At 45.8% G+C, this 21,480-nt stretch overlaps 1 protein-coding gene across 15 annotated transcripts in view; it reads right to left on the bottom strand.

Annotated features, from left to right (window-relative positions):
* ACOXL (acyl-CoA oxidase like) overlaps positions 1-21,480 on the bottom strand; it is a 360,313-nt gene that overhangs the window by 158,647 nt on the left and 180,186 nt on the right. For all 15 annotated transcript variants that reach the window (XR_011525900.1, XR_011525904.1, XR_011525903.1 and 12 more), the window contains one exon: positions 12,262-12,415. Coding sequence is in view for 10 of the 15 variants with exons in the window: in XM_070572146.1 (XP_070428247.1) it covers positions 12,262-12,415 (154 nt within the window). In the remaining 5 variants the exon portion in view is untranslated. The remainder of the gene's footprint in view (positions 1-12,261; positions 12,416-21,480) is intronic.

The following is a 21,480-nucleotide window of genomic DNA, read 5'->3' as shown; positions in this document are numbered from 1 at the left end:
ACTCTCCCACTCTAATTTGCCTGACAAGTAAGACCTACTAACATAAGATACTCACAAATACGACATGTAGATTTTCTCACTGGGAGATGATTTTTTCCAATGGCCGCAGGTTAACAGCAAAACACAAAGGCTTGTTTAAACATCAAAGATTACGTTAAATGAGGGTTAAGTGTATAACATCGATTAACATGGAACCAAGTGGCCAGAAACAAAGTTACCATCCCCCACCTGCTGAAAAAAAACCAAGGTCCCAAATTAGGGACAAGAGTCTTGGATTTAGAAGATCTGAATTAGAACCCCTGTCTCCACCTTTTACTAGATCTGGAGAAACAGCATCTCACCTCTGGTCTTCGTTCTTTCATTTATGGGAAAGCCATAAGGATAATAATCCAGTAGGACTGTTGGAGGATTAAAGGTGGCCACATCTATATAGGCCCCTGACACTTTCCCTAGCAGGGACTCAGAGAATCTCAGGGAGTCAGAATGGAAAGCTCTTTCGAAAAATAAGAGCTGATTTCTGTAATCTTGGAGCAAAGGTCTTTCAAAGTTGAGAAATAATTTATCACCATAAAGAGATTTTTATTGTGCTGTCTTTCTAAATCCCTACAACCACACAGGTTATTGTCTTCATAATGATCAGAAAGTGACAGCAGAGATGAGGAGAAGCCTAGAATTTAATCTGGAGTCCCAGAATGTTGGGATTTTTCTTGAAGGCCCTCAATCTATCCAGAGAAAGTGGTCTCTGATCAATGAAATGGAAAGGGAGGGAGTTGCTCAGAGACCCACTGATGCCGTAGAAAAATTAGGATATGGCTGAGCAAAGGCTCTAGCTGATAATGTTGTCATAGTAACCACTGAGAAGGCCTTTCTACCGGGGTCAACACTTGGACCCCAGCCAATTCCTTCTCAGGAGGTTTGCCAGATCTGGCCTTGGACCCTGAGTATGGGCTGTACTGAACCCCTTCCATTCTGCTGACCAGTTACTTGGCAATATGGGGAAGCTCAGCTTGCCCCCACCCTGCCCACATATGCGTTCCTAGCCAGCTGGACCCATGACCTTCACACTCAGAATCCTCCACCAGCATCACTAGCTACACATGGCCCAGGCACCAGCCAGGATTTTTCTTGGCTCTGTTTCTTTTTAAGAAATTGGATGGGGAGCAAAATGGTCTCTGCCATGTTAGATCCAAGTCAGGCTGACCTACTTATCTGTTTTGAGAGATACATGTCCAGGGGATTGCTGTGAAAGACTGAGCATTTACACAAATACTATCTATTTTATTCAAGGGAGTAGTACATCTGCAGGATCCAGGACTAAGGGGTGACTCTCAAACAACTCCTCCTTGCACCGGCGTGCCTGCCTGCACACAGCCCATCTGCCTGGAGGACTTTGTATTCCAGAAGAGCTTTGACTCTTCCTCGGGGCTGGGCAGGGGCCCACTGAGCTCTTGGATTTTGTGTGTGTGTGTGTGTGAGGAAGATTGTCCCTGAGCTAACATCTGTTGCCAATCTTCCTCTTTTTGCTTGAGGAAGATTGTCCCTGAGCTAACATGTGTTGCCAATCTTCCTCTTTTTGCTTGAGAAAGATTGTCCCTGAGCTAACATCTGTTGCCAATCTTCCTCTTTTTGCTTGAAGAAGATTGGCCCTGAGCTAACATCTGTGCCCATCATTCTCTATTTTATGTGGGATGCTGCCACAGCGTGGCTAGATGAGCCATGCTAGGTCGGTGCCTGGGATCCACACCTGCAAATCCCAGGCCATGGGAGCAGATCTCTCGAAATTAACCACTACACCACTGGGCAGGCCCCAAGCTCTCGGATTTTTGAGACTAGTTTTTCTGGCTCTTCTTTTGTCACCAGCACTGTTAGGGGCCTGCATTCAGAGATCCTCCGTCCTTACTACTCTGCAGCAACCCAGAAACCGAGGCCCATGTGTGAGTCAACAAACATGAGCAGGCTCCTAGTGGAGGCTGGCGAGACTCCTTCAGGAGTGGAGTAAGGGCTCCGGCTTCAGCACCTGGACTTCTTGTCATCTCTTCGGATTCCCAGAGTTCTCTTTTGCTTCTTTCAGGCCTTGGCTCTCTTCCAGGAAATGGCTGATGCCAAATAAATGAGGTGGTGCTGAATCTCCCTGAGGGATTAGGCTACGGACCAAGTCTTCTCAATCACCAGGGGGCTTGGCATCACACCACTTATTATTTTTTTAATTTACAAACACTTGTAATGGTTTCAGCATTTTCTTATGCAATCTTTAAAATATAAGGCCTCCAGTCCTTGCCCAGCTGGATTACATCTCCAAACAGCAAACAGCAGCTGCGCGTCTAACATGAAAGGAATGGTCAACACATGCTTGCTGATAACCTTATCAACATGCTCCATCGTAGATCTTGTCTGAGACTTTCTCCTGCTCCAATTTTGTATAGACATTTTTTATTCTGCTTTGGCCAGTTGTGCTCTTCCATGTGGGACTCTGGAACACACCAAGGAAAAACGGAGCAGCCAGAGGCAGAGAGGAGAAGGCTCTCATGGAGGGGCTCTGATGGAGGGGCCCTAAAATCCTGCAGTGGAGACGGATCCTGAGGGCCCAGTGAACCCACAGTGGTATCTTCCAGTGTGGACATCAAAGGGGCCAACGTGGAGGGCACAGGCCCTGGGCATGGCATCCAGGTACAGGTAACACTCAAGGGCCAAGGGATACTGTAGAAGGTCCCTGGGAAGAATTTGGCTGTGCAAGGCCAAGGTCAGCAGCTGGGGCGCTAGTTACAGCTCTACCCGGAGTGGGGGAGGGAGGGGAAGCAGGAAGCATGCAGCCTGTCCAGGCCCCAAGTCTGTCTTTGTAGACCCTGATGTTTTGGAGTCAGATTCACTCAGAATGTGACTCGCCTCCATGGTCCAAGCCTGCACCCCATGGAGGCCTCGACCAGGCAGCTCCCACATGTGTCGAACAGGTCGGGCAGGGAGGGGAGAAGCGAGCAGAGAGAGCTGGGATCCTTCATTGTAATCACATCCGGGAAAAGGGGAGAGAAAGAGAGTCAAGTACGTATTGAGTGCCTACCATGTGCTAGGCTTTAAGAGTTAAGGAAACTGAGGATCCCAGTGGTAAGGTCCAAGGTCACAGAGTCCTGACCGTGAGATCCACCCTTTCCACGATGAGGTGCCCCTCCCACTTCTCAGAGTGCCCTCTCCACGATGCAGCCCCATATGAGGCAGAAGCGTGAGGTCAGGGCTCTGCTTCCCACTCCTCAGACGACTGGAGGAAATTCAATCTGGGTTTGCTTGATTAAGAAGAAAAGAGGCAATATGCAAGGACAGTTAAATATCAACAGTCTTAAGAACTCGGTAGACCCCGTCAATCCTTAAAAGTAGAAGGTGGCAAGCATAGAGAAGCAGCCGGGGCCCGACTCACGTGACTAATGAGTCCTGCTCTCAGCATTCCCCCGTGGGCAGGTGAAGGGTTTTCATCCTGTCCAAGTGAGGCCAGTCGGATTCTCCACTTACATATTGAGATTAGAAGCCAAAATGCAGAACATGTGTAGGCACGAAGCCCTGGCCATTGGAAACGGCGCCGGCTGCACGCCAAAGGCAGGCTTTGCTTTCCCGACTCCTGTTCCAGCCCCTCCCTGACTCACCGAAGAGGTTTGGGGTGAGTAACTGAACCACATCCTGCCTCCCTTCCCTCAGCTCTACAACAGAGGGAAAGAGCAGGGAATCACCTCAGAGGGTCAGGTAGGAAAAGAAGGGTCTGGTCCTGCCAGCCAGCCTCCACCATTACGGGAAGATGCAGTGTAACAAACACTAACTTCTGGGCGGCTCAGCAAGATGCGTCCTTGGGCACCTGGAAACTGAGGAGCCACCTGCCCAAGATCTCCAAAGGGACAGGTGAAATTCAAACTCTGCTCATCCATTGAAATGAAGCCAGCTGTCTTCTGGAGTGTGAGGGCAGAGGCCAGCGCCCTCAGTTGGCACACGGCACAGTGGTTTGGTGAGTGGGCTCTGGAGACAGACTCTCTGGGTTGGAGGTTTGGCTCCGCCACTTTTTAGCTGCTTAAACTTGGACAAGTTATTTAATCTCTCTGGCCTCCGCTTCCTCCTGTGTAATAACAGTACTCATTTCGTTTGAGAATTAGCTAAGTACTTCTTCATGTGAAGCATTTATAAAGGTGTCCACACGTAGAGGAAGTGCTTAGTGACTGTTAACAAAAACAAATAAAAAGCAAAGAGATTCCAGCGCCTGGGTCCTGGGCTCCTGCATTTGCTGCATCTGATGGGGGAAAAGGCTGCCCCTTCATCAGCGTGGAGACTCAGTTGGAATGGCAGGCTGGAGCACCAGAGGCACAAAGGCCCCTGGAGTTCACCACCTCCTCTTTGGGAAGCGTGGACCTCCAAACACTAAGAGGCTTGTTAAGCTGCAGTAGGACCTGTGTGCAAATGCAGGCTGTGATTCACCCAGTGATGTCAGCTCATTCCACACAGCAATGTGGAGCCCCACCCCCTTGGGGAGCCTCCCCAGACACCCCAGTGGGATTTCCCACCCTCCTCCTCTGGGCCCAGCTTTGCCACAGCAACATGGGCTCTGGGGTCAGACAAAGAGGGCTTTGAACCCCCTGGCAAACCGTGGGAGCTCGGGCAAGTCCAACCACCCTGAGCCTCAGTTTCCCCCTCCGCCAAGTGGGGATAATCAAAGAAGCTACCTCCTAGGGTTGCGATTGGATTGAGGACTAGTTTACGCTCTTGATGAACTGGCCCCTCTGTCATTATGAAGTGACCTTATTTATCCCTGGCAGGATTCTTTGGTCTGAGGTGTACTTTGTCTGATATTAACAGTCACCCTTGCTCTCTTCTGATGAGTGTTAGCATGGAATACCTTTCTGCATCCTTTTAACCCATTAGCGTCTTTATATTTGAAGCGTGCTCCTTGTGGGCATATAGTTGGGCTATTCAACCTTTTCTATCCCATCTCTCAGTCTCTGCCTTTGAATTCAGGTATTTGCATTTAAAGTGTTTATTAATATGGTTAGGTTCAAATCCACCACCTGGCTCTCTGTTTTCTATTTGAACAATCTCTTCATTCTTCCTTATTTCCTCTTCCCCCCCACCCCCCCCAACTCCTTTGGATTAACTTAGTATTATTATAATTCCATTCTAACTCTCATGTTGGCTTATTAGCTATAACTCTTCTTATTTTAGTGGCAGCTTTAGGGTTTATAGCGTAAACCTGCAACTTTAGCACGGTCTCCTGTCAGGCTGTACCACTTCACATATGATATAAGAAGCTTTCTCCTCTTCTGGCCTTTATAATATTGATATATTACATTTATTTCATATATGTTATAAACCTCACCCTCCACTGTTATTATTTATGTTTAAGCAGTCCATTATCTTTTAAAGAGATTTAAATACGAAGAAAAAAAATCTTACGTATTGACCCATATAGTTACTATTTTTGGTGCTTTTCATTCTGTTGTGTAGATCCACATTTTTTTTTTTAATTTTTTTTTTTTTTTAAGATTTTATTTTTCCTTTTTCTCCCCAAAGCCCCCCGGTACATAGTTGTATATTCTTCGTTGTGGGTCCTTCTAGTTGTGGCATGTGGGATGCTGCCTCAGCGTGGTTTGATGAGCAGTGCCATGTCCGCGCCCAGGATTCAAACCAACGAAACACTGGGCCGCCTGCAGCGGAGCGTGCGAACTTAACCACTCGGCCACGGGGCCAGCCCCTAGATCCACATTTTTTAACTGGTATCATTTTCCCTCTGTGTGAAAAATTTCCTTTAGTAAATTTCCTTCAGTAAAGGTCTATTGGTAATGAATCCGTCCAACTTTTTCAAGTCTGAACACGTCTTTATTATACCTTTGTTTTGAAACACAATTTTGCTGAGTATAGAATTTTAGCTTGATGTTTTTTCTTCTAGTACTTTTTATAATGTTGCTCCATGGTCCCCTTGCTTGCATTTTTGTTTCCCAATGAGAAATTGGCTGTCATCCTTATCTTTGTTCTCTTACACATAACATTTTTTCCCTCAGGCTGTGAGTCTTGGGGTTTTCAGACAGGCTGTGGGAAAAGGCGCTGTTCTCAGTCCCCTGTGAGCACCAGAGGCTGTTCCCTCTAATCCTTTCGGGTGATTCTTTCCTCAGCCTCAAGTCGTTCCCTCACACACATGCAACAGTCAATACTCAGCTGGATATCCGGAGGGCCCCGCTGCAGATCCCTGAGTTCTCTCTGGCCGGTTCTCTCTGGCTGGCCCTCTATCCCGTGAATTCTAGGTTCCTTGTTCTCCCTGGACTCTCAGACCCATGTCTTCAAATCAGGGAGTTCGCTGCCCTGGGGCTCTGCCTCGGTTTCCCCCCTGAGGCAGGGCTTGGAGCAAACTCTCTCAAGGCAGTAAACTAGGGGCAAGTGTAGGGTCCATCTGATCTATTTCCTCTCTCTCAGAGATTGCTGCCCTCGTTGCTTGAGGTCCAGGGTCTGGCAAACCGTTTACTTCATACATGTTGTCCATTTTTTGTTTGCTTCAGTAGGAAGGCATATGGGCTGCACGTTCCTTCAATGTGGTCAGAAGCTGAAGTCCCCTAGTGCTCATTTAACTGAACTTTTAGGGCCTCCCAGTTCTATCCACAGTGTACAGTGGTGGCCCCTCCCATTACCTGGCCCTTGGGACAGGGAATGTGCCCCTAGGACACTACTCCACACATAGAAAGAAGTTAGAAATACTTAATAACTCAATCAGCAGTCATTAAGCCAATGGAGTGCTTGCACGAACATGAGTTATAAAACTTCCAATCCGTATTGTTCATTTGATGATCTGATTTTGAAAAAATTTCCTTTTTGTATGAAATCTCACATATCCCAGGCTTTATGCACAAAACGTAACAGACCGTGCTCAAAAGGTAGAGATAGCTAGAAAAAATTTGAGCTTGGAAACAAAGGAGTTAATAGACAAAAATATGATTTAATTACAAAGTTTCACTTCTATTCACACTCTGTATATATCTACTTCACTGCTACAAATGTTCTTTAAACAACATTCAGCCTTTCACCCAAAGAAAGCAATAGTCGCCAAGGCTCTTGTAGAAACAGCCAACCGAAGACTTTCTCATGATTTCCCGATACAGACCGATAATGTTATTAACATCGACCACCAAAAGCTATGGAACATTAATTTGTGGAGAGACAGAATCTCAGAATCCAGGGTTTCTACAGAACAGTTGAAGAGCAGCCCTTCTGGGATTGTAAACTCTTGCCTAGACCAAACGCTGAAGGCCGCTGTGCAAAAGAAGCTAAGCAGAAAGGGAGAACGGATCACTTTTTCTAAGTATCAATGCTCAGGAGACATTTAAAGGCCTTTATCTCTTTTCCATTTTCAAATACATAATCTTAAGTCCCAAAGGGCCAAATTAATAGCATTCCAGTGAAAACTGAATTATCCGAGATTCTGGTCTCAGCGGAAGCTACCCCACAGTCTGAGCCAGAAAATATATTCCCCTGAAACCCCAGCCTCTTGCTATTGCCGTCAACACACTCTGCTGACGTGCAGCTCTCAACTGTATGGAGCGAGACCGTCTCTGTTTGATCAGTGAGTCTGGGCTGTTTTGAAAATGACAGGCTGTGACACGCTAGCAGGTCGTGAAATCAATTTAATGCATCATGACTAGCTTTTCTTAAAATGACATAAACTAGAAAGAAAATACTAGAGCACATCACAATAATGAGGCAAGTACCGTTTCGTGAAATTTATTTTTTTGATTTCATATATATATTTTTGCAAATACAGGGTAGTAAAGAAAAGTGTACCTTTTACTTTGGATCACTGGTCTAAAGAATTTGAAAGCCACTGGTCCAGCAACTATTAAGGTTCTGTGTTCAGCTGCTGGTGGGGGTGGGAATTGGTATAACCTTTATTGACAACACAATTATCATTTGAATACTTGATCCCAAGGAAACAATCACAGGTCTGCAAAAAAGGAAAAAGTTAGGTACCAGAATGTTTTCTATAGTGTCATTTATAATAATGAAAAAACTTGACATAAACTAAAGGATTGGTTGAATAAACTATGGTATGTCTACACGATAACGGGTACCAGCCATCAAAACTTTGTTGCAAAGGAGTGATATGAAGGAGTATGCATGTCAACTCTTAGGTGAAAAGGAGAGGTTGTAAGATTTTAAACACTTGCACACACAATACAGAGAAAGGATATAGTGTTCATGATAACAAACATCTCTGGGAAGTAAAATTTGGGGGATATATGTACTTCTTCCTTTTCTGTATTTTCAAACATTTCTACAATGGATATGCACTATTTTTGAAATTGGTAAAAATAATATAATAAATGTGATTCCAAATATGCTTTACTCAGCAAAGAAGCTGCCCTCCACAGCTGGTGCTCACGTTAGGCAACAGCAACAAACATTAAAGTTAGCGGTCGAGAGAAACAGGATTTCACGGGGCCGTAGGTTGAGAGAAGAGGCAAAAATGAGGTGCCAGATATACTCCTATCTTGATAAGTTGTACAATGATTTCCCAACCTTGCCCTCTTCTTAAGTCCCTGTCTTCTAAACTATACAACAAATGAGCCACCAAGATGGGCCTGGGCAGGTTTTGGACTTAATAAATGTCACTGTCGTTCTGAATACAAGCAGCCTATAGGCAATATCAGTATTCCTTCTCTTCCAAAAGTAAGGATAAAGTCAGATGTTAAAAAAAGTGTTCAGGGTGAAAAAATAATAATAAAGAAAGAAAAGATCAAGGGGGCCAAGTTTTGTGGATTAATCTCAACTTCTAAGAGTAAGAAAGAAAAATGGTACACAGGGCAAGCACTGAGTCAGTCCCATCTGTCCATCATGGATGTCTGTCCACCATTCCATCTGTCCATCAATCCACTGTCCATCAGGCCATCTGTTGAACCGTCTGTCAGTCAGCAGGTGCTTACTGATACTCAACGCTATAGTGAGAATAGGGCGGTAGTGGTCAAGGACTCGGTCCCTGCCCTCTCTGCCTTCATGGTCTGACCTCAGTTTACTCATTTGTAAAATGGCAATAAATGAGAATCGCTAACATCGTGAAGTCTACTACGTGCCAGGCACCGTGTCAAAGGCTCTGTCTCTATGAACTCAGTCATCTGCAGCCCGTGGTTCTGGGGACGGAAGTGCCACCTGAGTGCTGGCCTCCACCAGCCGTGTGGTTGGGTTAGTCCCTTCTCCAGGTCTAATTCTGGCCTCTTTCTTCACTCCTTTCCTCCCCTGCACCCTCACTTGGACCCAGCCCATGCCCGTCCTGAGGTTCCTAGAAGCGCCACATACGCCCACACCTTCCCCCGTGTGCAGGTGTCCCCTACCCAGCAGGTCCTCCGCCACCCATGTGGAAGGCTCTTGGTTGCCTTTTAAGTTGCTAAAATGAACTGCTCAGGGAACCCCCACCCCTACGCCCAGACCTCGCTGAGTCCTCCCAGGCCTGGCTGCTGCCCAGGGCCTGCCACATCATGCTGGGCTCGGCATCCACTTCGAACGATGGCAAGCAAAACAGACCGTGTAGGCTTTTTTCCTCCAAATCCCCAGGCTAGACACATCATAGAGATGTCAACCGCCACTTCCCAGATTCACGTGTGAGGCATTTCATGCTCATCGTCTCATATAATTTAACCCTCACAACCTCGACCAAGGAGGGCCTGTTATCCTCATTTTTAACATGGGAAAACTGAGGCATAGAGAGGGAAATAACTTGCCCAAGGTCACACCCAGGGTTGCTGGCTCAAAGACAGTAAATGTGTGTCAAAATAAATTTTTTAGAAGCGAGACCTACTTAAGATCTACAGGCCATGAAAGAGGTGGTTTTCAGCATCATCTGAGCAAACCCCAGACCCAAGTCCAGACTCTCCGCTCCTGGAGGCCTCCTGCCTGAAGAAGATGCAGTGGATGGAAATCTGAACTGAAAACAATTAGAAGATGCTCGTGCTTTTCTCTCGACAGATATTATGTCTCTACAAATAGCCTTGTGCTAGGTGTTGAGTGGATACGGGGGTGGAGAGGAGAAGGGAAGAAACAAAAATGGGAATCAGGGTCTTCTGCACCCAGGTTGCTGGGAGCTCCTGGGAAGCAAAGCTGTGTGAGCAGGGGGCCCTGTGGCATGGCAGGGCTGGCCGCTCACCCTGGAAGAGCTGCCCTCCAGCGTCGTGTCTTGTCTATAACACTGTGGTGGAGGGGTCATTTCTACACTGCTGGGTGGTGCTGGGCAACAAAGAAGAGCACAACTGGCCAGGGTCGCAGACAGCAGAGTGAGGGCTGATGGTTCAGGGCATCCCTGCCAGGGCTCAGGACTGACCGAGGGAAAATATGGCCTCCCAGAATGGTGCACTGGGGCCAGGTCTGGGGACAGCAGGTCACGAAGGCCAAGAGGAGTGCAGGAGGGCCTCTGTGTAGGGAGGGAATGAGGCCGGGGGACAGGAGACCACTGGGCATGAAAGCCCATGAAATGCTTCAAAGGAAAGGAGCCAAGGAAGGAAGACTAGACCACAGAGGGTTTTGAGCAGGCCCTCGGGTTAAGTCATCTGTCACAGGCTACAATATCTGCATCGGCTCAGTCCCCCAGCAGTGCCCCAGGCCTCCCGTTGTGTGGACAGTCCCTGCCTGAGGGGTCACTTCAAGTCTTACCTGCCACCTGCTGACCTAAACCTTCTTGCTCTAACCCGAATCCCTGAGTTCTGTCCCTAGCTGCTGCCAGCAAACTCCTGTCTGAAGAGGCAGCCACATTCCTGGAGCTGCAGGTGGACAGCAGCCACCTGCCAGGGGTCTCCCAACTTGTCAGGTCACTAAAGAAGGTCACAGCAAGTCATTGCTCCTGCCTACCTTGGAAGACCTTGGCTCCTGGACCAGCTGTGCCTCAGGGTGAGCTGTCCCTTTATTCTCTGTTCTCCTTCTTTTCCATGTGGACCCCCACACAACATCCACCCAGGAGCAAAGCGAGTGTGTCCACCACCACACCCACCATCATGGACCCAGAGAGCACACCTGACTAACCAAGGCCCCCTTCATCACGGGCACCTAACGAGAAACCATCACGCTGGCTTTCACATGAGAGAAGACTGGAGGCTCACATTCCCATCCTCACAGTTCCTGTGGGAGAAACCCTCGGGTTCTGTCTGTGGTGAAGGCCCCATCCTCGCCCCTCCATGGGCCCTGGCTCTGATGCAGACAGGCAGGTTGTCAGGTTCTCCAGAAACTCATCCTTTCCCTTTTCTTTTCTACAGCTGCCCTTGACTTGCTCTTGACCACTTCTCACTGAGACTAAAACTCTTCATCCTTCCCTTCAGGTTCGGAGCTGCTGTTATTAGGCAAATATTCAGCCAAGTTTAGGATTAAACTCAGGCTAAAGGCCCAACAGGGCTTCCTCCTCCCAGACTCCTCCTGCAGTGCCTGCATCCGGCCCGCATGCTGAGGAGGCGGGCAGGCCCTGGGGGCTGCTGACATAGGGTTGCCACCTGGGGCTGAACCCTAGTTGCCACCGCAACTAATGCCGGTAGTCCTGCCAGGCCACCAAGTCACAGGTCCATGACCCAATACCGCACCTGTCCTGCCCTCAGAGACCCCACCTGGATACCCTCCTCGCCAGCTCTGGGCCCCCACAAGGGCCTGAGGCTGCCTGCATCCTGCCTTCTGCCCCTGAGGCCCCTGCACTCTGAGGGCTGTGGGGAAAAGGGCACAGAAGCCTGCTGTTCTCAGAGCCTCCCTCAACCCTCCAGGGTCACACTGGGGTTTTTCACACCTCCTGCCCTCACCACATAGTCGTGTCTGAGGCCTGGGGCTGTGGACACACTAAGCAGTCCCTAAATGCTTGGCACGTCTCTGTCTGCTCCTTCCCAGGCTAGAAGCCCCTGGAATCATTTCCTGCATTCTCCCCCAGGGATTCAAACGCTAGAGCAGAGCTTTGATCATCTGACCCTCATTGGCCCTTCCCATACTGTCAACAACCGCACAATAGATGGTGACAGTTACTGACAGTTACTGATAGTTACTGCGGGCCTCCGGCCAGGCGCTGTGGGCCGAGCATTTTACAAACAGTCTGCATCAGTCCTCATAGCATCATACGAGGTGGACATGCATACAGGACAAGACTAAATAATGCACCCAGGGTCATGGGGGCCGTCGGGGTTTCCGCCTGGCTCCAAAGCCGGTGCTCCACGCACTGGCACATGGTGCTCCCCCAACGCGAGCTATGACACAGGGACCCTGCGGGTCTGGCACCCCTTGGGGCCGCGGGGGGCTCACCATGCCTCCGGTGCACTCACGGCAGTCCTGCAGGCATCTGATGTTCTCCCAGGTACTATAGGCCTTCAGCCCCGCCACCAGCGCCTGCAGCGGGCGACTGTCCACCAGCTCCTTCCCGTGGAAGACATCCTCGTCCAGGAGGACCCCGGCATACCTGTGAGACAGGCAGAGATGTGTGAGGGACCCAGCAGCACCCCAACCCACGTGAGAGGGAGCACGGGGGAACGAAAACACAGGCCGGTGACTGAGTAAATGCAGGGGTTAACCTGGTCCTCCCTCAGTGGCTCCTAAAGCCGCCACATGCCCTTCAGAACCCTCACCCTGCACCATGATGCTCCACGGCACCATCCTCCCCTAGGAAGGCCCCTCCTCCACCTTCCCTCCAAGTTTGCTTTTCAGCCAGTCCCTCACAGGCCTCATTGCTCACGGTGGCATCTGTCTTCACACCCCTGACCCCACGGAAATGGAGCACTCGGCTTACTTCTCTCTCTATTTTAATCTCTAGTTTGGATCATATTCCAAACTATTTTCTTCTTGCCTTCACGCAAAAACAGTTTCACATGTCTCTTGTATTTCTAATTTTTTAAATTCCACTGCCATCAAAAATCCTGAAACGTACTGTGTGCTAGCCAGAATAATGGCCCCCCAACGATGTCCAGGTCCTCATCCCGGGAACCTCAGAGTATATTACCCCACCTGGCAAAAGGGATCTTGCAGACGTGATTTAGTTAAGGATCTTGACATGGGGAGGGTATCCCGGATTGCCCAGCTGGGCCCAATGTAATCACAAGGGCCCTTCTAAGTGAGAGGGAGGAGGAGAGGAAGACAGAGACAGGCCCAGGAAGCAGCCAGGGTGACGCAGTACAGAAAGACTCAAGCGGCCATTGCTGGCTTTGAAGATGCAGCAAGCAGCCAAGAGCCAAGTAGTGAGGCAGCCTCCGGCAGCTAGAAAAGGCAAGGGACCGGATCCTCCCCTGAGCCTCCAGAAGGAACGTAGCCCTCCCGACAACTTGATTTTTGATGGATCAGTGAGACCCATTTCAGATTTCTGACCTCTAGAAATGTAAGGTAATAAATCTGCCTTGTATTAAGCCACCAAGTTTTTGGCAATTAGTTACAGCACCATTCGGAAAGGAATACAGATTAGGAACCATTTCTTCCTTCAAAATCATGAGTCACTGTTTTCCCTCATTTCTCGGCCATCTGTGGGCATGACTACTGTGCAGGGCATGGCAGTGTCTGTTGGCCTTGCTCCGTCTGCATGCCTCTGTCTCAATTTGAAGCCAGGTACCTGAGGGTGACTGTGGATATTCAATAAGAAGGTGATTGCCTTTTGACCTTGTTCCCAACATGGACACGGATGAATCTTGTCAATTTGCTGTTTTATTGTTTAACTTGAGGGCTGACTCAGGTCTGGAGGGTTTGTGAGTTTGTGTTGCAGAAGAAAGAATGCCTTGGGGGAGGTTGTGATCACCGGATGGCTGGCCCTCAGCAGTGTTGCAGATCACCCAGGGGCTCATCAGGAGTGGCCCCTTTGTTTCTCCGAAGCTCGAAGCTCGTCCTGCTGAGCCCCTTAGCTCTATAAAACCCCCATGCTTTTTGCTCTGGTTAAGGCGGATTTGAGCAAACTCAGGCTACTACCTTCTCATTTTGGCCAATTCGAATAAATCTTTCTCCTTCTCCAAGCACTGATGTCTCAGGGTTTGGGTTGCTGCACGTTGGGTGCATGAACTTGAGATTAAGAGGTTCTGTATCAAGTTCTGGTTTTCTTCTCTGCCATCTTTCAAAATTCCATAGTGGAGGGTACAGCTTCCCCTCCCGCTCTCTTCTTTTGAACACCTTCCTATTAGCCTTGTTTATAAAGTCTCTTTTAAAATGAGTTAGTGTCTGTAACAACTTCTAGGAATAAAAAGCTTTACTGAAATCTTTCTAAACTCAGCCAAACTACAGGACACAGAGGAAGCCCTAGGACCAGGCACTAAAGTCAAGGGTGGTCAACACACAGGGAGGGTACTTTCCTCTAAGCATCTCAAACTTATTGGAAGGATCCAGGGAAGTGCCATGACGTATGGCCTCATTGGTCTCAACGGAAGGCCCAGATGCTGGAGATTGATCATGGTGACAACAGTTAGATGTGTTGATTCATTGATTGTTCTCCATCAACTGAGTGTCATCCATTGAGGTGATTATGTGACTTGTCTGCTTCATGTTAATATGGTGAATTATATAGATTGATTTCAAATGTTAAACCAACCTAACATTCCCGGGATAAACCCCACTTGGTCATTGTATATTACCCTTTTTATATTTGACAGTATGTGATGTACTAACATTTTGTCCATAGGAAAAAGTGGTCTCACAATGGCTTTGTCTGGTTTTTGGTGTCTGGGTAATGCTTCAAAAATTAGTTGGAAAGTTTACACTTCTCCCTTATTTTCTGAAAGAGTTTGTATAAAATTTGGGTGTTTTCTTTTCTTAAATATTTGGTAGATTTCACCAGTAATGTCCAATAAAGCTATTCAAATTTTCTATTTCTTTTTTGAGTCACTTTTGGTAGTACATATCTTTCAAGAAATGTGCGTATGTCACATATGCTGTCAAATGTGTCGGCATTATACTGATACTGCATCAGTAACATAATAATAATGATATTTAATTTTATTCTTTCAAAGTCTGTAGGATCTGTAGTGATGTCCTCTTTTTTATTCCAGGTACTGGTAATTTGTGTCTCTTTTTTCCTTGACCAATCTAACTAAAGGTCTATCAATTTCATCTATCTTTTGAAAGAAAAAAATCGTTTTTGGCTTAATTATTTTTTCTCTATTTTTTGGACACTTCTTATTCTATTGATTTCTGCTCTCATTATTCTTTCTCTTTATTTGTTTAATTTAATTGTTTGATTTGTTCGTCTCTTGCTAGGTTCTTAAAATAGAAATTTATGCCATTGGCTTTGGACCTTTCTTCTTTTCTAATGTAAGCATTTAAAGTATACATTTTCCTCTGAGCACTGCCTTAGCTGTATACACAAATTTTGATATGTTATATTTCATTATTTTGTTCAAAATATTTTCTAATTTCTCTTGTGATTTCTTCTTTAACCTAAGAATTAGGTGTGTTGTTTAGTTTCCTGATATTTGGGGATTATTCCAGATATTTTTCTGTTATTAATTTCTAATTTAATTTCATTCTACTCAGAGAACATACTTTGTATGATTTCAATTCTTTTAAATTTACATGGTCTGTCTTGATAAATGTTCTATGTACACTTGAAAAGAATGTGTATTCTCCTGTTGTTGGGTGGAGTGTTCAATAAGTGTCATTCAGGTCAAGTTCATTAGTAATGTTGTTCATATCTTTTGTCTCATTACTAGTTTTGTCTGTTTATTATATCAGTTACTCGGAGAGAAGGATTGATGCCTGCCACTATAATTTTAGATTTGCTAATTTCTCCTTTCAGTACTTTCCATCTCTGCTTCATGTATTTTGAGGCTATTTTGTTGAGTCCATGTAAATTTGGATTGTTATGTCTTCTTGATGAATAGATTGCCTTAACATCATGAGCTGTTCCCCTTTATCTTTGGTAATTTTCCTTTTTCAGAAGTTACATTATCTAATACTAATATATCCACTCCAGCTCTCTTGTGGTTATTGTTTGTAGATATAAATTTTTTATTCTCATTCTTTTAACCTATTTGTCTTTAAATTTTAAGTGAGTTTCTTGTAGGAAGCATCCAGTTCAGTCTTGACTTACATCTGATAATCTACAAATAGGAGTGTTTAAACCATTACACCTAATGCAATTATCAACATGATTGCATTTGCAATTTTTCCCCTAAGTGTCCCATATGTTCTTTGTTCCCTTTTCCCACTGCTCTTGTCTTCTTTTGATTAATTGAATAATTTTTAGTATTCCACTGTTAGCTTTCTAACTATGCTACTCTTATTTTTATTAGTGATTTTTCTATGGTCTAAAATATGCATCTTTTTTCCTTATCAACATTATTGAGGAATAGTTTATTTACAACAGATTGCATTCATTCAAAGCACACCATTGAAAGTATTTTGACAACTGTACATATCCATTAGAATGCCACCACAATCCAGCTACCGAATATTTCCACATTTTCCTAAAAATGCCTCATGCCTTTTTGCAGTCCATCCCTTCCTTCACCCCCACCTCCAGGCCACCACTGGCCTGCTCTTTGTCGCTGTAGATTAGTTTTCATTTTATGTAAATGGGATTATACAGTATGTGTTATGTCCTGCTTCTTTCAATAACCACACTGTTTTGAGATTCATCCACTTTGTAGCATGTATTAGAAGTTGTTCCTTTTAGTCGCTGACCAGAATCCATTCTATGCAATGCATATATTACATTTCATTTATGCATTCACTTGATGCACATTTTGGTTATTTCCAGTTTAGACCTATTACAAATAAAACTGCTATGAAAATTCATGTAAAAATCTTAGAGGAGACATATGTCTTCATTTCTCTTGAGTAAATACGTAGGAGTGAAATGACTGGTCATATGATAGATGTATTTTTAACTTTTAAGGAACTGCCAAATAATTTTTCAAAGTGGTTGTGCAATATTACATTCCCACCAGCAGTGCACGAGAATTCTAGTAGTTCCACATGCCTGCCAACAATTGGTGTTTGCAGTCTTTACAATTTTAGTTATCTTAGAGGATATGTAATGGCAAATTCTCATGGTTTGAATTTGTGTTTCCTGATAACTTATGATCGTGAGCATCTTTTCATGCCTTTTGGCTAACCATTCATATATCTTCTTTTGTTAAGTGTTTATTCAAAACTTTTGCCCATATTCTGTTCGTTTGCTTATCTTATTTTTAGCATTCTTTACGTATTCTGGATAACATCCCCTTGTCAAATATTTGTATTGCAAATATTTCCTCCCATTCTGTGGCTTGCCTTTTTGTTTCCTTATTGACAAAAATCAATTTTGGCTCAAGGTATTTACCTTTGTCCATCCATAGAATAATCTTGTAACATCTGAACATCCCTGTTTCCTCAGTAAAACCTGCACATGCAAAACATGTTGCTTTTGGCCTCATCCTACAGCAAACAGGAAAGACTGCTATCCAACCACATACCTGAAACCACTGAGCTGGGGCAAGTTAACAAAACATGAAAACCATCATTCATTTAATTGGTACTTGGATGGAAAGAAATCTAATTGCATTCAGCAACTGCTATAAGCAAAGGGCTTGTGCATTTAGCATCTAACTTTGTCCTTACAAGGACCCTGTGAAACAGGAAATCATATCCCCACTTTACAGATGGGGAAACTGAGGCTTACCAGAGGTTACATATGTAAGTCAAGGTCTCTGTTAGGGCAGAGCTAGGATTCGAACTCAGAGCTCTCTAATCCTAAACACCATCCTCTTTTCACTGTAAATAATGGACTTGTCAGTGCCCTAGTAAGTTTATACCATTCCAAATCTACGCTATGGTATAGTCACCCATGCCCTGGGCTCTGACTGCAATGCGAGGACTCTCAGGGAAGCCCAGATCTGGTCATTCCAAAAAATGAGCATATTATTCCCCACGGACCTCCCTAAACACGCATTCACACACACGCAGACACTCACATATACACACTCACACACACACAGCCCCATACATTCTCCAAGGTGGAAATGGGTGGGAAATAAGAAATAAATAGGATTTAAGAAAAGAAAGAGTTGTGAGACTCTCTCCTAGCAGCCGGCTGCTGAGATTTCTTTGCCGTGCTGGCCTGCGATTTTGCTTGAGACTGACAGACACGGGCCCTGCTGAGGGAGTGTCCCTCCGCCTGTGGAGAGGTGCACACAGTGGCTCTTGTTCTTTGTCATACACTCACGTCTGCTTGCAGAGGATCTGAGAAAGCCTTCTGTGTTCACAGCTCTTTGGAAAATGTGCTTGTGGCCCAGAAGATAAATTAGGAAATAGGGATTCTGTGGCAAAATTATTCTTCATTTCTAAATGTGCGTTTTAAGTAGGCGATGCCTTTACAAATGCAAGGTATTTATTTACAGGTTATATCCACGTGACATATTAGAACCCACCATCAAGGTAAGATTCATGAGAAATGCACATGAGTATTTCTAAAACTGTTAAGTCAGCACCGAGAGGGCAGGATTGAATTTACAAAAATCTGTTTTACATAAAAAGAGCAAACAGGGGGCTGGCCTGGTGGCATAGTGGTTAAGTTCGTGTGCTCTGCTTCAGCGGCCTGGGATTTGTGGGCTCAGATCCTGGGCACAGACCTACACGCCACTCATCAAGCCATGCTGTGGTGGCACCCCACATATAAAATAGAGGAAGACTGGCACACATGTTAGCTCAGGGCCAATCTTCCTCACCAAAAAAAAAAAAAAGACCAAGACCAAACAGGGCTTTGGCAATAACATATCAGAATTATTTAAGAATACAATAGAGTACACAAATACTAGTGTTTATTTGGTCAGGTAGCTAAGGTGCTTAACTATCCTGAACTCCACTTTTTGATAAAGATAGGACTTTGGTGAGCTTCTGTAAATCATGAAGTGCCATTCTACCCATTCCTTCATTCAACAAGTATTCATGAGATCTTACTTTGTGTCAGGCATGGTTCTAGGAGGAATGGAAACATCAATTGAAAAACAAAGAGAGAAATTTGTTGAGTTGTCATGAGGCGTTAAATGAGTTACTACACGTAAAATCTTAGGACAGAGCCTGATACAAGGTAAGCAATTGAATATGTGTTAGCTATTATCTCAATTTTGTATCTGCAAGTGTTGAGTAAAAACAGATTGCCAGAGAGAATGATGACTCCAGTGAAAGACAGCACAGTGGCGCTCCGGCCCCTCCTGGCCTGGAACCCAGCCTGGGCTGCTGGAGCTGCCCATTTGGCCTGGAATAAATTAGAAGAGAGGAAGACACGAAATACTCCTTTTGGCTGGCACATCACAAACATGGATATTTTTAAAAATTGTTGGTCACTCTCTAAGCTAGGAAATTCACTTTTGTAACAAATCTCATTAGACGATTCCAAGGGGAGATATCAGCTACGAACCACCCTGGCTGCCAGCTCCTGGACTCCTTCATAACGTGGACCCTCTGCTTCAGAGACCAACGCAAAGCTCCAAACAACCTCGTGGCCAAGTGCAATGTAATTGCACAAGGTGATTTCACTGAGTTCAGTTGAAGCAACTGTGCAGAGAGCCAGGCGCTCCTAGACGTGGAGATGCCAAATTAAGAATCTACAATTTCTATACTCGAAGAATTCACATCCACAAACCAAGAGTAATGGTGCCGTGATAACAGGGGGCCCAGGATGCTGCTCCAAGAAGCTCATAAGGGGGCTTCTTATTCCAGGAGGGGCTCAGAGAAGGTGTCTTGGAGAAGATGACAACTTGAACTGTATCTCAAAAGATGACGATGAACCACCAGGAGGCGGAGGCTGGGACGTGAGGGGTGAATGACGGAGGCAGGGTGGGGTCAGGCAGGAGATGGTGCTCTAGGGCCCTAGAAGGGAACTTGAGTTTTATCCAGTACAGAAGACACTGGAAGGCCAAGGGAGGGTCCAGCAGGTAAGTGAGAATTCAGATTCCATTTCAGGTGTGGCGGCTTGTGGAGAACGGATTTAAGAAGGGCCGGCTGAATGTGGGGAGCGGGAGTCAAGAGAGGAAGCTGGGGAGGGTCCAGGTGGGAGGATGGGAAGGAGGGCTTTGAGTGATTTCAATGTAGAAGGAAAAATCACGAGAATGTGGTAATTGGTGGGATTGGGGGTAAAAGCTTCAGGAGTCTTGGGAGCGATGGCAACAACAACAACTAATATTTATTAAGCATTTATTACCACCACAGGAGGGCCTCTACTCTCACAGTTGGTGGGTAAGAACATGGAGGGCATCAGCGAGGTGACGCTGCTTGCATGTCTGGCAAGTCCCGGACACCAACCACCCACTGGCGTGGTGCTGAGCCAGGAAGCATGCAGGGAGTCATCAGCATTCAGCAGTGGCTGCCCTGAGCCCCCCAGGAAGAGGTTAAAAAGCCACCCAAGGATAGGCACCATGGCCAAATGCAGAAAACAGGAATCCTAACTGGCCACCTGGGCCACAAGGCAGGCAGGGGGGTGACCTGTTAGCTGCTGAGTACCGAGGGCCTGGAAAGGCACCTGATGCACAGGCCATGTGGTGAAGGGAGGAGGGGACCGCTCTACCAGAAGGTGGAGTTCTGGAGAGGGTGGGAGGAAGAAAAGCCCTGGCAGGCTCCACAGGATGCCATCACCTCTCTTGGAGGCCCCCACCAAGCGAGCCCTCTGCTCACTAAGCTGGCCCTGCCTGGCAGCTGAGGAGTCAGTGGAGAGCTGGGTCCCACCTCTTTGGAAAAGCACATCAGATGACCTGAATGTGCATTCAGGTTGAGAACTGAGAACCAACCTCGGTATCAAGAATTATCTGACTTAGTTGAAGCAGGGCTGGACGGGTAAAGCCAAAAGGGGTACATGGGAAGAGGAATGTGCTGTGGGGAGTTCGTGACAACTTCAGATGGAATAGATAAGGTTAAAAGAAATGTCACAGGCTTATGATATGGAAAGACACCAGAGACTTTTGCTCCCTTAATAACAGCAAGGAAAAAAATGGATAAAATAAAAATCATATTTTCCCAAAGAGCTATCAAAGAGCAAAGGCTTCAGGAAGACTTGATGAACTGAATTCCAGAGACAAACACTTTTTAGCAGACTGGACATTGCATAAGAAAGGAACAGAGAGCTTGAAGGCAGGTCCAGGGACATTATCCAGGCCGAAGCAGAGAGAAAGAAGATAGGAAGAAAAGAACGTAACTTCAGTGACATGCGGGATAATGCAAAGCAGTTTGTCATCTGTATCATTAGAGACCCAGAAGGAAAGGAAAGACAGAATGGGACAGAAAAACATATTTAAAGGAATAATGGCCAAAATATTTCCAAATTTGATGAAAAACTTCAACCCACAGATCCCAGGGGCTCAACAAACTCCAAACGGCACAGACACACAAAACCACAAAACCACACCTGGGCCAACACAGTCAAACTCTGAAAACCAAAGAAAAAGAGAAAATCTTAAAAGCAGCTAGAGTGGGAATATAAGGAAATAGCCAGAAAAATCATAGCTGTTTTTTCACAAGACCAAAGAATCACGAAGACAATAGAGGGATATCTTTAAACTGTTCAAAGAAAAATAAGCTATCAAC

The sequence above is a fragment of the Equus przewalskii genome, chromosome 14 (genome assembly GCF_037783145.1).
Source record: "Equus przewalskii isolate Varuska chromosome 14, EquPr2, whole genome shotgun sequence".
NCBI classification, from domain to species: domain Eukaryota; kingdom Metazoa; phylum Chordata; class Mammalia; order Perissodactyla; family Equidae; genus Equus; species Equus przewalskii.
Note: the sequence above shows the minus strand (reverse complement) of the source record. Positions and strands in the feature narration are given on the sequence as shown.